The 14,457-nt window shown below is 45.8% G+C and overlaps 1 protein-coding gene across 1 annotated transcript; it reads right to left on the bottom strand.

The window, feature by feature from the left end:
• Positions 1 to 228: 228 nt before the first annotated feature.
• Positions 229 to 14,407, bottom strand: CENPS (centromere protein S). The gene is made up of 6 exons (XM_023746038.1): positions 14,323 to 14,407; positions 7,201 to 7,380; positions 6,486 to 6,519; positions 2,850 to 2,924; positions 2,294 to 2,360; positions 229 to 658 (listed from the first exon to the last, which is right to left on the bottom strand). The coding sequence occupies exons 1-6, from the start codon at positions 14,405 to 14,407 to the stop codon at positions 527 to 529; spliced, it is 573 nt and encodes a 190-aa protein (XP_023601806.1). The 3' UTR covers positions 229 to 526.
• Between the last annotated feature and the right edge of the window lie 50 nt (positions 14,408 to 14,457).

The following is a 14,457-nucleotide window of genomic DNA, read 5'->3' as shown; positions in this document are numbered from 1 at the left end:
GAGGAAAATCACAAAAACTGTGCTTCTGGAGAAAACCTCATTTAAAAGGTAAAAAGGAACATTTCCCAAACCTTTTTACCTTGTGATCGCATGACATGGGTTTAAAACATTGGTAATCAAAAGAACTAAATAAATATAGCTTTATTCATTTTCAGGAATTGTCAGCCTAAAAAATTACGTAAAAGAATTAAGAAATGACTGATTTTTGCTGGAAAAAAATCAACCATATTTAACTGCCGACACAATTTTATTAATTGCAACAGATACAACTTCCAATATACACCATTGAGATACGAACCTTTTCCATGTGCTGCAGTGAGACCCGGGATGGGAGCACTCTGCTTGCGTTTCCCATTCTCTTTTAAAGTTTGCGGTCACTGGCTTGGAGAATACAGCACAAAAGGCCCCCTCGCCTCTCTTTTTGTTTTTGTTTAATCTCTTCTCCCTTCAAAGTTCCCTTTGTGGCAATATGCGTTTTCGGTGGCTCTCCCTGCTGAGGGCTGCTTTGTCCAAGTGGTAACAGAGTTTAATTCTCACTTCCCACTCCTCCAGCCTCTGCTGGCTCCAATGAATCTTTGCTTTCATCCTCTAGTTTCTTTTTCTTCTTTGTTTTTCGTTCTACATTAAACTCTTCACTTTTCTCTGTGATGTATTTTAGCTACAAAAAAAAAAAAAATTAAAAAATTATATTTTCATCTGGTTGCAAAGCCATTTTGTAAGTCCCGTCCCCCCCGCCCCCCCACTCCCACCAAAAGAATGTGGGTGGAAGAGCCTGGCTCACATTCCTTGGAGTTAGACAGAGCTTCACATTTCTTCCGGAAGCCGAATCACCTACAAGGCAACTCACTGCTGCTCACATGTGCTACCAACAGGAAGGAGTTCCTTGAGTAATCAATGAATTAAAACTTGAAGCTTGCAGAAGGCATGCCAATCACAAATATACTTTACAAAACACAAATTTGGTCAACCCCTCCCCCCAATTTGTCCAACTAAAACTGTTCAGCAGCTACTATGTACCACATACCAGGGAAACAAGGTAAGTGCCTTTAGGGACAATTTAGTCAAATGCACAAATTTAGCTGCATGTCTTCATTAATAAGCTGCTGTCCGATGAAAAAAAATAAGAGTCCAAAACAAAACCGTAGTCTAACAAACAAATAAGCAACAGCAGGTTATATTCTAAGAGGACTTGCACTGACCATTTCTTTGCAAAAGATAGAAACTGCTCACTGCAGCTGACCAAGTAGCAGTTACGACTCGGAACTCATGAAGAGAGACTCTTTCCCACTGGCTCACAGCACCACCAGGCACCTTACCTACTGTACTTGGGAATCATCTCATCCTCAACCTTGACGTAAACTTTGGAGAAAGAATGTTAGAAGGCCAAAGGCCAAAAAGAGCCCAGTAGAAACAGCACTATTCAGGGTTTAGAAGGTCAAGGTTCAGCTGTCAACCCGAGAGCTTCATATTTAACTGTGGAAAGTTACCAACTCCAGTTGCCTGGTTGTAAAATGGGCTAATGACTTGTGTTGTTAATCCTCATAGGGTGGTTGTGAGGCTTGGATGGTATGTTAAATATTTATTTTTAAAAAACCCTATAAACAGTCAATTGCTGCAGAAATTCACTCAACAACTACTTATTGAGCACCTACTGTGTGCCTGTCTTTAGTCTGGCACAGCAGATGGAGCAGAAAAGAAAGAGGCAGAAATCCCTGTCCTCGTGGAGCTCACATTATGGGGAGGAACAGAAAGTATTTTAACTGCTAGGATCGGACTAAGTGAGGGAACCTCATAGGGTGTCCTGGATCTGCCGTCAGCACAGCCACTGGGCTGGGGGATCACAGCATCCCCTGTAAAACAAGGACGTGGTCAAGATGACTCCCAGACGTCTCTGAAAAGACAGACTATTTCCTGCCCACCCCGGCTATCCCGATATTCCTTCCATACCTGGCCCCTCGGAAAACTGTGGGCACCATAAACTATCCCCATTCCCTCTGGCCTGTGCCCCACGCTGACATCACGCTGTGAATGAAACATGGGACCAAAGTTTTGAGATATTACAAAAAGGCAAACTGAAATCCAGAGAGTGCTGATTAGAAAATTTCAAATTGGCTTGGCAAGATCCATCTTAATGAAAGGAAGACTATAAATTACAGGCAGGTCTGAACGGTTCAACCATCTCTCGTTTTTAATGCAAGGTGCCCTGGGGAATCACTTCATGGCTGCAAGTGATTAATTGGGAATAATGTATTCTGATGGGAGAGGGGAGTGAGGGAAGAAATTCATCTCTCACCAGTGAATTACTCCTCCTGGCTAAGAGCTTCACATCTTCCGTGTTAATTGTGCTTCTTTTCGCATGTCTGTAGAAAGGGCAGAAACAATTCACCAAAATGTTTGGTATTATTTAAAGTTTTGATGAAACACAAAAGTTCATGGTCAGACTTCAGGCTAGCAAGGATCTCTAAGTAGCCCATCTTTTCAGATTAAGGTCATTAAGCAACAGAGACACAAAAATGAATGAAGTGACTAGCCAAGATACCAATTAAATAGAGAGACCGAGAGAAAGCCAAGCCCATCTGCCCACCTCCCCGCGGGTGCCTGAGGAATACAAGCACGGCCAGGAGCGTGAGGCATTAACCTTCCGCGGGACGCTTGGTCACCATGGTCACAGCAAACACCACAGAAAAAGCAAGGTCACTGCGCACCTCCAGTGAAAAGAGGGAACGGCAGTCTCACAACACAAAGATCGCCTCTGCTTAAGAGACGTTAAGCAGAATAAAGAGAATTTCCGTGAGGCATGGCTTCTCTCAGATCCAGATCCTGAAGCTCTTCTCCCAGGACTAACTTACAGCAAAGAGCTTGGGCAGATGTCTCCTAACATCCCACTTCCCCTCAAGGAGGTGATGCGCTCCCTCGGCAAGAGCCTGGTTAGAACAAAGAACATCCTTTAAACCAGAGTCGTTTCTTGCTTATAACTTGGACTTAAATTCTCAATCCAGTCCTCCTATCTTTGCTTGGAAAGGTGATTTGAGCCCTGGCCAGGTCACTCAGCAGGTTAGAGCATCGTCCTGATACGCCAAGGTTCAGGGTTCGATCCTGGGTGAGGGAACATACAAGCAACCAATGAATAAATAAGTGGAATAGATGTTTCCTTCCCTCACTCCCTTTCTTCTCCCTCTCTCTCTCTGTCTAAAATCAATAAATTTTTTTAAAATTTAAGGTAATTAGATAATAAGCTCTATTCAATAACTTATAACTCTACACCCTTTCTTGCCATTTCTAACTTCCTTCAAAAATAAATAGGAACTTTGTACATAGGCATAGATTGGGATCTTTGTACTCCTAAGTGGCCAGCACATAGTAGTCAACACTAAATATCTGTTGAATTAAAGATAAAGTCACACAGAAATTATACTCCATCATTTGGTCAGATTATTCCTTCCCATCCTGATAAATGTGCAAATATTATGTGTCATCTTATCATGATGGACAATAGCTGCCTGTCCTGAGATAATGTCCATTTCAGGAGATACTTCCCATGAGCCACCTGCAAGGACCACGATAGAGAGGGGGAAGTCAGCCAGGTGACACAGCAGCAGCCACAGCGTGAGGCCACGCCGCTGATGTCCTGGGTGGAGGATGTTAAGTGCCACGGCCAAGTGTGCCCCTCGCCTCAATCACACCGTCAGGCTGCTCTGTCAGTATTTCACTCTTGGTGAAGTGCAGTAAAAGGAAGCAGCACACTGAACTAGTTCCAGAGTGAGGTTAGCTTATTTCTTCCCAAAGAATTGTTTAGGGAACAACAAAGTCCTCTCTACCACTCAGCTCATCTAGTGTCTCTGCCACGTGTGGTGTGGATACTTTCCTCCATGGAGGGGTGGGTATGTTCTATGCCGGTCACTCTACACCAGACACTCCTAATTCAAACTCCTGACTCCACAAAACTTCTAGGGAAAAGAACAAAGCCATTTTTCCTATAACACTTTTAGGTTTTAAAGATTATTACCAAAACTAGATGCCCAGTGCACAAAATTTGTGCACACGTAGGGTCCCTAAGCCTGGCCAGCAATCAGGGCCGATCGGGGCCTTCCTTCGTTCAGCGCCACTCCCTGGTGGTCAGTGCACATCATAGCAAGTGGCTGACCTCCCGGTTGGCGAACTCCCGAGGGGAAAACTTGCATATTAATTAGCCTTTTATTATATAGGATGTTCCTAGAATGTACTTACTACAGAACATCTTCTTCAAAGCATTTCATCTGTAACACGTTAACAATACTAGGTGACTAGAGATTTCAAAGCTAAATAAGAGAAATTCGTAACTTAAATTGAGATGATTTTCCCAAGTTTATAGGTGAATTGATTATTTAGAATTTAAATGTTTTTTCTCACATAAACAATGGTTAGGTTCCCAGCCAGCCTACAAAGATTACTGAATACTTGCAGAACTCGGATTACTATGAGAAGCCTAAACAGCACCTATTTCAGACTTCTCAGAGTAACCATAGTTCCAGTAGAGCCTGGGTGAGGGGGAAACTCAAAGCCCAGGACAAACAAAGCTGACCTCTGGGGATATCCATTTTATTCAGTGATGACCTTTAAAACAGGATTTTTTTTATATGAGAGAAAACAGGAATATTATGAAAACCAACGTAAAATTACGACAAAGGCTGAGTCTTCAAAGAACATTTGCTCTTGCATCCACTCGGGGTGCTGGGAGGAAGTCTGAGGGGGCAGTGAGTGCACACATGTGCACACGTGGACACACGTGGACACGGCAGAAGCTGCAGCTTCTTGCAGTTAGTGCAGCCTCCGCTGGTGTCACCGGGACAGCAGCACTGACAGCCGTACAGACTCCTTCCTTTAGAGCAGTGGTTCTCAACCTTCTGGCCCTTTAAATACAGTTCCTCATGTTGTGACCCAACCATAAAATTATTTTCGTTGCTACTTCATAACTGTAATGTTGCTACTGTTATGAATGTAATGTAAATATCTGATATGCAGGATGGTCTTAGGCAACCCCTGTTTAAGGGTCGTTCGACCGCCAGAGGGGTCGCGACCCACAGGTTGAGAACCGCTGATTTAGAAGATGATGTCCTTCCTTGTGGACTTCCAGTCTGAGTGACACACACACCACTTTCCCCCCAGGACCAGGCAAAGAAATCAACCTTTTAATGTGATTATAAAAACAGAGGAACTGAACGCTCAGTGATTACAATGCTAAATATTTCTAACTTCGTTTTTATTTCCAATATTTTTGCAGAAGCATTTAAAAATGTTCATTGCTTTGTCCCACAGCTAACACAGAAATGAGGGGGGGTCACAACTGGGGGCACACCAGGGGCGAGCAGAGGCCAGAGCCGCTAGTAAGCACCCTCAGTGCTCGGCCAGTCCCGCACCCCAGCAATCCTGCTGTCCCAAGGGCAGCGTGAGAAACCTGCTCCTATTCACAAAGCTTCACGTTCAGATCAAATCTGCCTACTTATTTAGACTTTCGTGTCTCCCTTTCAAATAAAAAAAGTTTTATTTAAAACATTTTTAAAAAAAGAGAAAAGAAATGGCAAGTAATGGTGGTAAGTGCATTTCACAGGAGACAGAGGGGTTGGGGATAATGGGCCTCACATATGGGGCAACCGCCTGAATTAACAATGAATAAACCACACGAGCTATCAGTATCCCATAATATTATCTTGTCCCTTTTGGCCAAGTTGAAGATGCTAAGCAGTTTTTAGGGACTCATATATACAGGAATAGGAAAGATTTAGAGCCTGCCCTCTGAGAACCTATGCTTTAATTCATTCAAAATATTCACCCGAGAAACAAAGAGCTACTAGGAGCAAGGTGAAAAGGATGGGGTGTGAGAGGCTGGCACCAAATCAGAAGTGGCAGCAAATTAGAAAGCTTTGGCCCTTTCAGGCCTTAGTCATTCAAATTGCTTCATAAAAGCAATTCATTGCAATTGTTTTCAATTACTTGAGGTACTAATTGAAGAGATGAGCATAAATCACCTGTAAAAGCTAGAGCTTTACCAGCTGAAAGCAAGTCACCCTCTTTTCAAGGCGTGTACAGCTCACTCGGAACAAGCCTGCGGTGGGCCGTGCTGTCATCATCCGGCCACCTGCCAGCAACCACGCCTGGCGCACAGTGCAGCCTGGCCTGGCACGGGGACCAGACCCCAGCATCACACCCTCCTGCAGAAACGGTCTTAAAAGCCCCGCACATTCAGAGTCCCAGAGACGTCATTCATGCCTTTTAAACCTAGACCTGATCAAAAAATACTTGGAAAATTTCAAAAAAAATGCAAAATCAAGCCTGAATGGACGTGATTAAAGCAGATGTCATATTCCTGTGGAATCATGATTAGGGATGAGCCTCCACAAAATGCAAAAAACAAACAAACCCAAACCTCTCCTGAAATATCCCACCAGCTGGAGAGGATCAATAGAATGTAACAAACACAGCAGCAGGTAATCAAGCTCTGTACCCACCTTGCAAACATTTCAAGGTCTTTGGCAAAACTTTCTGAAAGAGAAAAAGAGATGCGCTTCAGCTACCCTTATCTTAGTCTTATTTCAGGAGAAAAAGTGGTATCTCTCTCGATTTCTGCAGTAAGTACAGTAACTGATACAACACCCTCTCCAAGGTGAGAGGGGACACTCCCGGCAGCCCCCCTGCACAGGCGCCTTGAGCCATTTGACTCACTATGACCTCCTTGTCCTTCGGCACCTTGACCCTTTATTACAAGCTTCCTGGTAGTTGTGGCTACACCTTCATTCCTAGAAACTATCCCTTAACTTTTTACATTTTGCTACAAGTTAGGGCTTGGAGGACATTAATTTCCTGTGAAGTCAAGCAAATACCAATGCCACAAGTTCACCTGTCAAATAAACTATGGGCGATATAAAAATGTTATAAAGCGAGGAAATAAAAAATTTAATGTCTAAAAAAAAAATTTAATGTCTAATGTTCCAGTAATGTTCCAGGCAGTTTAAAACACAATAAAATAAAGGTGCTAATGCCCCAGTGTTAGTGTAATAGAAAAAAAATAGTTCTGACAGCCAGGAAAAGAACTGTTTCATGAACAGTGTCGGTGATAACGTGCTATCGGTGGTGACACACCCACGGCACCCACCCACACACTTCTCTCAGGCAAACCAACCGCTGGGGCCCCTATCCATATGCAGGGAGGCCAGGGCTTCATACCGCACTGCCGGAAGGTCACCTCCGAAATCGCTGCGATGGTCTGTCTGCTGAGCTGCACCTCCTTGTCCGAGGCAACCTCCTCGCAAAGACAGCCCACGGTGTAGTGGACGGCTGCCTTCAGCCTCTGAAGCAAAAACCAAAACACCTCGTGGGGAGGCTGCAAACAAGACCTTTTCCCACCTTAACATATTAAGACCAAGGAGAGGGTCTGCTCAGCCCAATTCCTGCAGCACGTTCCCTAACGGCTCAGTGACTTTTCACTAATAAATTAATGAGGGCCTCTGGAGTGTGACTTGTGGAAACATTACTTCCTGGCTAATGGCTATGATTAGGTCAAGTAAAGACAAGGAATCAGATGGCAGGTCAGCGGGGAGAGGTCAGATGGCACTTGCAACGGATCTGCATGACTCATCCACAAATATGCGCCACGTACCCAGGGAGCCGAGGCATATGCTGGGTGCTTGGGGAACACAACGAAACACCAGACAGGGGTTTCCTGCCTGGATGGGGGTGAATCAAGTAAATGCAAAAGGACCCCATCCCTCTGCTGCAAGTTCCTGCACCCCACACCTGCATGTGATGAGATGAATGATCAGGAAAACACCGGAAAGATTCATGAGGGCACGTGACCCGCTTTGAGTGTTGGTTTGCCAGCCCACCTCGGCAGGACCCTCACAGCTCCTCAGCAACCCTTTTGGACTGGAAAACCTCTCTCTTCCGCAGGCAGAGGAGGAGAACCGAAACAAGCGAAGCCAAGGTCTCATCGCCTGTCGACAAACTGTGTACGCCCCACCTCTGTGCTGGGGACAGAGCTACGCAGGACATGGTGACAGCTGAACCCGACAGCAAGTGTTCACAGCAGAGGCAAGATGAGGAGGAACTGCAAGAACACAAGTCCAGCCCTAGCTGGTCTGGCTCAGTGGATAGACTGTTGGCCTGTGGATTGAAGGGTCCCAGGTTCGATCCCAGTCAAGGGCACATGCCTGGCTTGCGGGCTTGATCCCTGGTGTGGGGTGTGCAGGAGGCAGCGATCAATGATTCTCTCATCATTGACATTTCCCTCTCTCTCCCTTCCTCTCTGAAATCAATAAAATAAATAATAAAAAATAAAATAAAAAGAGCACAAGCCCAGGACCCCGGGGTAGGGGACAGGCAGGTGAGTGAGGCACCTATCTCTCTTAGGTTTAGACTTCACAGGCGAGGTCAACCGAGGCTTTGGTCGGAGGAATAACGGCCCTCCCAGGTCACCTTTTTAAAGTCCATGTGGGTGGGGTCAGGGGCGAGAGAACGGGGCAGGGGTCCTCCTGAACGTGCCAGGCACTTTCTCGAACCTCCTCCTGGGCTGGGCTGAGCCCTTTCAATAACACAGACGCTGGAGGCTCAATCACTGCCCTTAAGCGCCTGGGGCAGGCCCCGCAGTTGCTCACTGTGCCAAGAATGGCTGTTGAACGAAGGGTCCTCAACCTGCTCACCACTGCACAGAGGACGAGGCTCACCTTTCTCAGCCCAGAAAGAGGGGGGGGGGGGGGGGCGGGGAAACGGGGTAAATATATGGTGACAGAAGATTTCACTTTGGGTGGGAGGCACACAACGCAATATACAGATAAAGTATCATTGAATTCTACACTTGAGACCTATATAATTCTATTAACCAACGTCACCCTGGTAAATTTACTTAATAAAAGCCATTTTCTCAGCCCCTCTGGGCAGCCTTACTCATCTCATCAGTATGCACTAGTTGTGTATTGACAGCCAGGCTGGGTACCAGGGGCTGAGAACACAGAAAGGAAAAGGCAGCTCCTGATGTCCTAGAGTCCGCCTCCCACTAATCCCTCCACCATGGATGGACTCTTCCAGAACAGCCGAAGCTGGAGAAGGGCTCCAGGGAAGACCAGAGGCAGAACTACTGGGCGTGAGGCATGCTCCCTGCCTGGGGCCTGCATGAAGGAACATGCCACCGCTGCAACAACACATCTCTGGGACACCCGGGGAAGTGTGACTGTGGACCGAACATCATCCAATAATGTAATAGAACTTTAATATTGATTAACCGTCCTGAGGGTGATCATTGAGATGATGTCAGAGAACGCCCTTGTGGTTGGGAAATGCATGCTAAAGTATTAAAATGCCAAGTTCATGTGCCAAGCTTTTTGCCATTAATTTTTTTTATTAAGTCTTTATTGTACAGATTACAGTTGTTCCTCCTTTTTCCCCCCATAGCTCCCCTCCACCCGGTTCCCACCCCACCCTCTGCCCTTACCCCATCACCAACTGTCCTCATCCATAGGTGTACGATTTTTGTCCAGTCTCTTCCCACACCCCCACACCCTTTCCCCCCAGAGATTAGTCAGTCCACTCCCTTTCTATGCCCCTGATTCTATTATAATCAGCAGTTTATTCTGTTCATCAGATTATTTATTCACTTGATTTTTAGATTCACTTGTTGATAGATGTGTATTTGTTGTTCATAATTTGTATCTTTTTTTAAAAATTAAATCTTTATTGTTCAGATTATTACATTGGTTCCTCTTTTTTCCCACCGTAACTCCCCTCCACCCAGTTCCCACCCCACCCTCCGCCCTCACTCCCCACCCACTGTCCTCATCCATAGGTGCACGATTATTGTCCAATCTCTTCCTGCACCCCCTACACCCCTTTCCCCCCCAAGAATAGTCAGTCCATTCCCTTTCTATGTCCCTGATTCTATTATAATCACCAGTTCATACTGTCCATCAGATTATTCACTTGATTTTTAGATTCACTTGTTGATAGATGTGTATTTGTTGTTCAAAATTTGTATCTTTACCTTTTTCTTCTTCTTCCTCTTCTTAAAGGATACCTTTCAGCATTTCATATAATACTGGTTTAGCGGTGATGAACTCCTTTAGCTTTTCCTTATCTGTGAAGCTCTTTATCTGACCTTCAATTCTGAATGATAGCTTTGCTGGATAAAGTACTCTTGGTTGTAGGTTCTTGGTATTCAGCACTTTGAATATTTCTTGCCACTCCCTTCTGGCCTGCAAAGTTTCTGTTGAGAAATCAGCTGACAGTCGTATGGGTACTCCCTTGTAGGTAACTGACTTTCTTTCTCTTGCTGCTTTTAGGATACTCTCTTTATCTTTTGCTATTGGCATTTTAATTATGATTTGTCTTGGTATGGTCCTCTTTGGATTCCTTTTGTTTGGGGTTCTCTGCGCTTCCTGGACATGGAAGTCTATTTCTTTCACCAGGTAGGGGAAGTTTTCTGTCATTATTTCTTCAAATAGGTTTTCAATATCTTGCTCTCTCTCTTCTTCTGGCACCCCTATAATTTGGATGTTGGTACGCTTGAAGCTGTCCCAGAGTCTCCTTACACTATCTTCGTATTCTCGGATTCTTTTTTCATTTTGCTTTTCCGGTTGGGTGTTTTTTGCTTCTTCATATTTCAAATCTTTGACTTGATTCTTGTGATTCTCTGGTCTGCTTTTGGAACTCTGTATAATATTCTTTATTTCAGTCAGTGTATGCTTAATTTCTAGTTGGTCCTTTATCACAACATTGAGGGTCTCATTAGATTTCTTGAGGATCTCACTACATTTATCAGCGGTTTCTAGAAAATTCTTGAAAAACCTAAAAAGTGTGGTTTTGAACTCTATATCCAGTAGTTTGCTTTCCTCCATTTCTGTCATTTGTGTCCTGTTTCTTTGTCTCGGCATTTTTTATGCTTCCCTGTGTTGATAAAGTCGTTTTCTGTGCTAAGTGTCCTCTAGGGCCCAGTGGTTCAGCCTCCACAATTACCTGAGGAGGACACTCTTGGTGCACCCCCTTGTGGTCTTTGTGCACAGTCTTGTTGTAGGTAAGCCTTGATTGTTGTAGGTATCACTGGGAAGAATTGACCTCCAGGCCAATTGGCTGTGAGAATCAGCTGTGTCTGCAGTGGGAGAACTTCTGTGCTGGAGACACCCTTATGGAGCAAGACTTGCTTCAGTGGTGCTTTAGTGCTCACTGGGTCTGCCCCCTGAGTTTGTCCCTTATGGATCTGAGGAGTTGTAATCTGGATGGTCCCACTCTGACTACTGGGTACACTGGCACTTGGATCTCTAAGGAGGTGCTAATTTAGCCTTTGCCTGAGGCCACCCAGCAGAAGCCAGCTGTAAAGCAATGCAAGTTTCCCTGGGGCCTTGGGGCAGCTGCAGTTTGTTAAGTTATTTTCAGATTACAAAGGGCCGGGCCTTTCATATGCAAAGTCCTCTGTGCACGGCTTGGGCGGGGTCCCAGGGAATCAACAGGGCGGGCCAAGCGAGCCAGCAGTATGGCTGCTCTCAGTCCTGCCTTCAGAGGTCCTGGCAATCGCCGCGAGTGCCTCCGAGAGAAAGCTGCCCTCGAGTTCCGACTGATGCCAGACAGTCCCGTTTCTCCTGTATGAGTCTGGGTCCCCAGAGACTCGCCCAGAACTGGAGCTCAGAGCCTGAGACTCCCTCCCGATTGAAAAAGATAATCGTGTCCTCAGCCGCCAGCCCTCTCCGCATGCACCTCCGCACCTTTGTATTTACTTCAGCACCGCACCTCCTCTGAGTCTGGGTATACTTTTCTCTTTCCTTCTAGTTGTAGAAATTCCACTCAGCCAGCCTTCCTGTGGTTCTGGATGATGTTCGTTATGTCTTTTAGTTGTATTTTTGAAGTGGTTGTGCGAGGCAGCAATCTCCAGTGTTTACCTATGCCACCATCTTGGTTTCTCTCCCATAATTTGTATCTTTACCTTTTTCTCCTTCCTCTTCTTAATGGATACCTTTCAGCATTTCATATAATACTGGTTTAGCGGTGATGAACTCCTTTAGCTTTTTCTTATCTGTGAAGCTCTTTATCTAACCTTTAGTTCTGAATGATAGCTTTGCTGGGTAAAGTAATCTTGGTTGTAGGTTCTTGCTATTCATCACTTTGAATATTTCTTGCCACTCCCTTCTGGCCTGCATAGTTTCTGTTGAGAAATCAGCTGACAGTCGTATGGGTACTCCCTTGTAGGTAACTGACTTTCTTTCTCTTGCTGCTTTTAAGATTCGCTCTTTGTCTTTTGCTCTTGGCATTTTAATTATGATGTGTCTTGGTGTGGTCCTCTTTGGATTCCTTTTGTTTGGGGTTCTCTGCGCTTCCTGGACTTGAAAGTCTATTTCTTTCACCAGGTAGGGGAAGTTTTCTGTCATTATTTCTTCAAATAGGTTTTCAATATCTTGCTCTCTCTCTTCTTCTGGCACCCCCATAATTCAGATGTTGGTATGCTTGAAGTTGTCCCAGAGGCTCCTTACACTATCTTCATATTTTTGGATTCTTTTTTCTTTTTGTTTTTCTGGTTGGGTGTTTTTTGCTTCTTCATATTTCAAATCTTTGACTTGATTCTTGCGATCCTCTAGTCTGCTGTTGGAACTCTGTATAATATTCTTTATTTCAGTCAGTGTATGCTTAATTTCTAGTTGGTCCTTTTTCATATGATCGAGGGTCTCACTAGATTTCTTGAGGGTCTCACTAAGTTTATCGGCGGTTTCTAGAAAATTCTTGAAAAACCTTATAAGTGTGGTTTTGAACTCTATATCCTGTAGTTTGCTTTCCTCCATTTCTGTCATTTGTGACCTGTTTCTTTGTCTCCGCAGTTTTTATGCTTCCCTGTGTTGATAGAGTGGCTTTCTGTGCTAGGTGTCCTATAGGGCCCAGTGGCTCAGCCTCCCCAATTACTGAGGTGGACACTCTTGGTGCACCCCTTTGTGGGCTTTGTGCACAGTCTTGTTGTAGTTAAGCCTTGATTGTTGTAGGTATCACTGGGAAGAATTGACCTCCAGGCCAATTGGCTGTGATAATCAGCTGTGTCTGCAGTGGGAGAACTTCTGTGCTGGAGACACCCTTATGGGGCAAGACTTGCTTCAGTGGGGCTTTGGTGCTCACTGAGTCTGCCCCCTGAGTGTGTCCCTTATGGATCTGAGGAGTTGTAATCTGGATGGTCCCACTCTGACCACTGGGTACACTGGCTCTTGGATCTCTAAGGAGGTGCTAATTTAGCCTCTGCCTGAGGCTACCCAGCAGGAGCTATGGAGAGATCTGCAGATTCCTCTTCTTTGTTTGGGGTTTGGAGGTGCCCAGATGAGGCCCAGCTATGAAGCAATGCAAGCAGCTGTGGGTCCTTGGGCCTTCTTTTGGAAGTTCTGGGTCTGTCAGGCCCACCTGCAGTTTCTTAGGTAATTTTCAGATTGCAAAGGGCCAGGCCTTTCATATGCAAAAGCCTCTGTGCACCATTTAGGTGGGGCAGGGTCTCAGGGGATCAACAGGGCGGAGCAAGAAGCTATGGCTGATCCTCAGTCCTACCCTAAGAGGCCCAGGGTCTCAGTGTCCCCAGTAATTGCTGCAAGCACCTCCTAGAGAAAGCCGCCCTCGAGTTCTTACTGATGCCAGACAGTCCAGTTTCTCCCCAAATGAGTCTGGGTCCCCAGAGACTCGCCCGGAACTGGAGTTCAGAGCAGTTGGGAGCTTGAGACTCCCTCCGGATTGAAAAAGACAGCCGTGTCCTCAGTTGCCACCCCTTTCAGCGCCTCGGTACCTCTGCACTCTACCTCTGCACCTCCTCTGAGTCTCAGTGTGCTTTTCTCTTTCCTTCTAGTTGAGAATTTCCACTCAGCCAACCTTCCTGTGGTTCTGGATGATGTCCGTTTTGTCTTTTAGTTGTATTTTTGAAGTGGTTGTGTGCAGCAATTTCCGGTGCTGTGCTTACCTATGCCGCCATCTTGGTTTCTCCTCTGGTGTCGAGTTTTATGAGTTCTTTATACATTTTGGAAATTAAACCTTTGTCAGAGCTACTGTTTACAAATATCGTCTCCATCTGGTTGGCTGCCTGCTTGTTTTGTGTCAGTTCTTTGCTGTGCTGCCATTAATTCTAAATAATTAGGAAATACAGCAAAAGCGAACTGAGAATGAGTGAGCGTGCATGGGTGTTGGAACAGGAGCCTGCAGCCTTTCCTGAAGCTCCTGGGAGTAAGGGCAGGAGAGGCTCCTGAGACCTCAGTCACAGAGGGACCGCGCATGCACCAGCGTCCGTGCACAGTAACCCTTCGAGCTGTCCCCGCAGTACCCTTACCCTTCCAGCTGTCCCGCGATAAGTACCTGAGCTGTCCGCGGTAGCAGCTGAGCTGCCACGAGCTCGCGCTCGCCTCCCCCCACGCCGCTCCGCTCCCAGGTCTCCGCTCATCCTCACTCCCGGGCGAGGAGAGGGCGGGCTGAACCCCGCTACCACCCGCC

Source organism: Myotis lucifugus, unplaced genomic scaffold (assembly GCF_000147115.1).
Source record: "Myotis lucifugus unplaced genomic scaffold, Myoluc2.0 scaffold_621, whole genome shotgun sequence".
Lineage (NCBI taxonomy): Eukaryota > Metazoa > Chordata > Mammalia > Chiroptera > Vespertilionidae > Myotis > Myotis lucifugus.
Note: the sequence above shows the minus strand (reverse complement) of the source record. Positions and strands in the feature narration are given on the sequence as shown.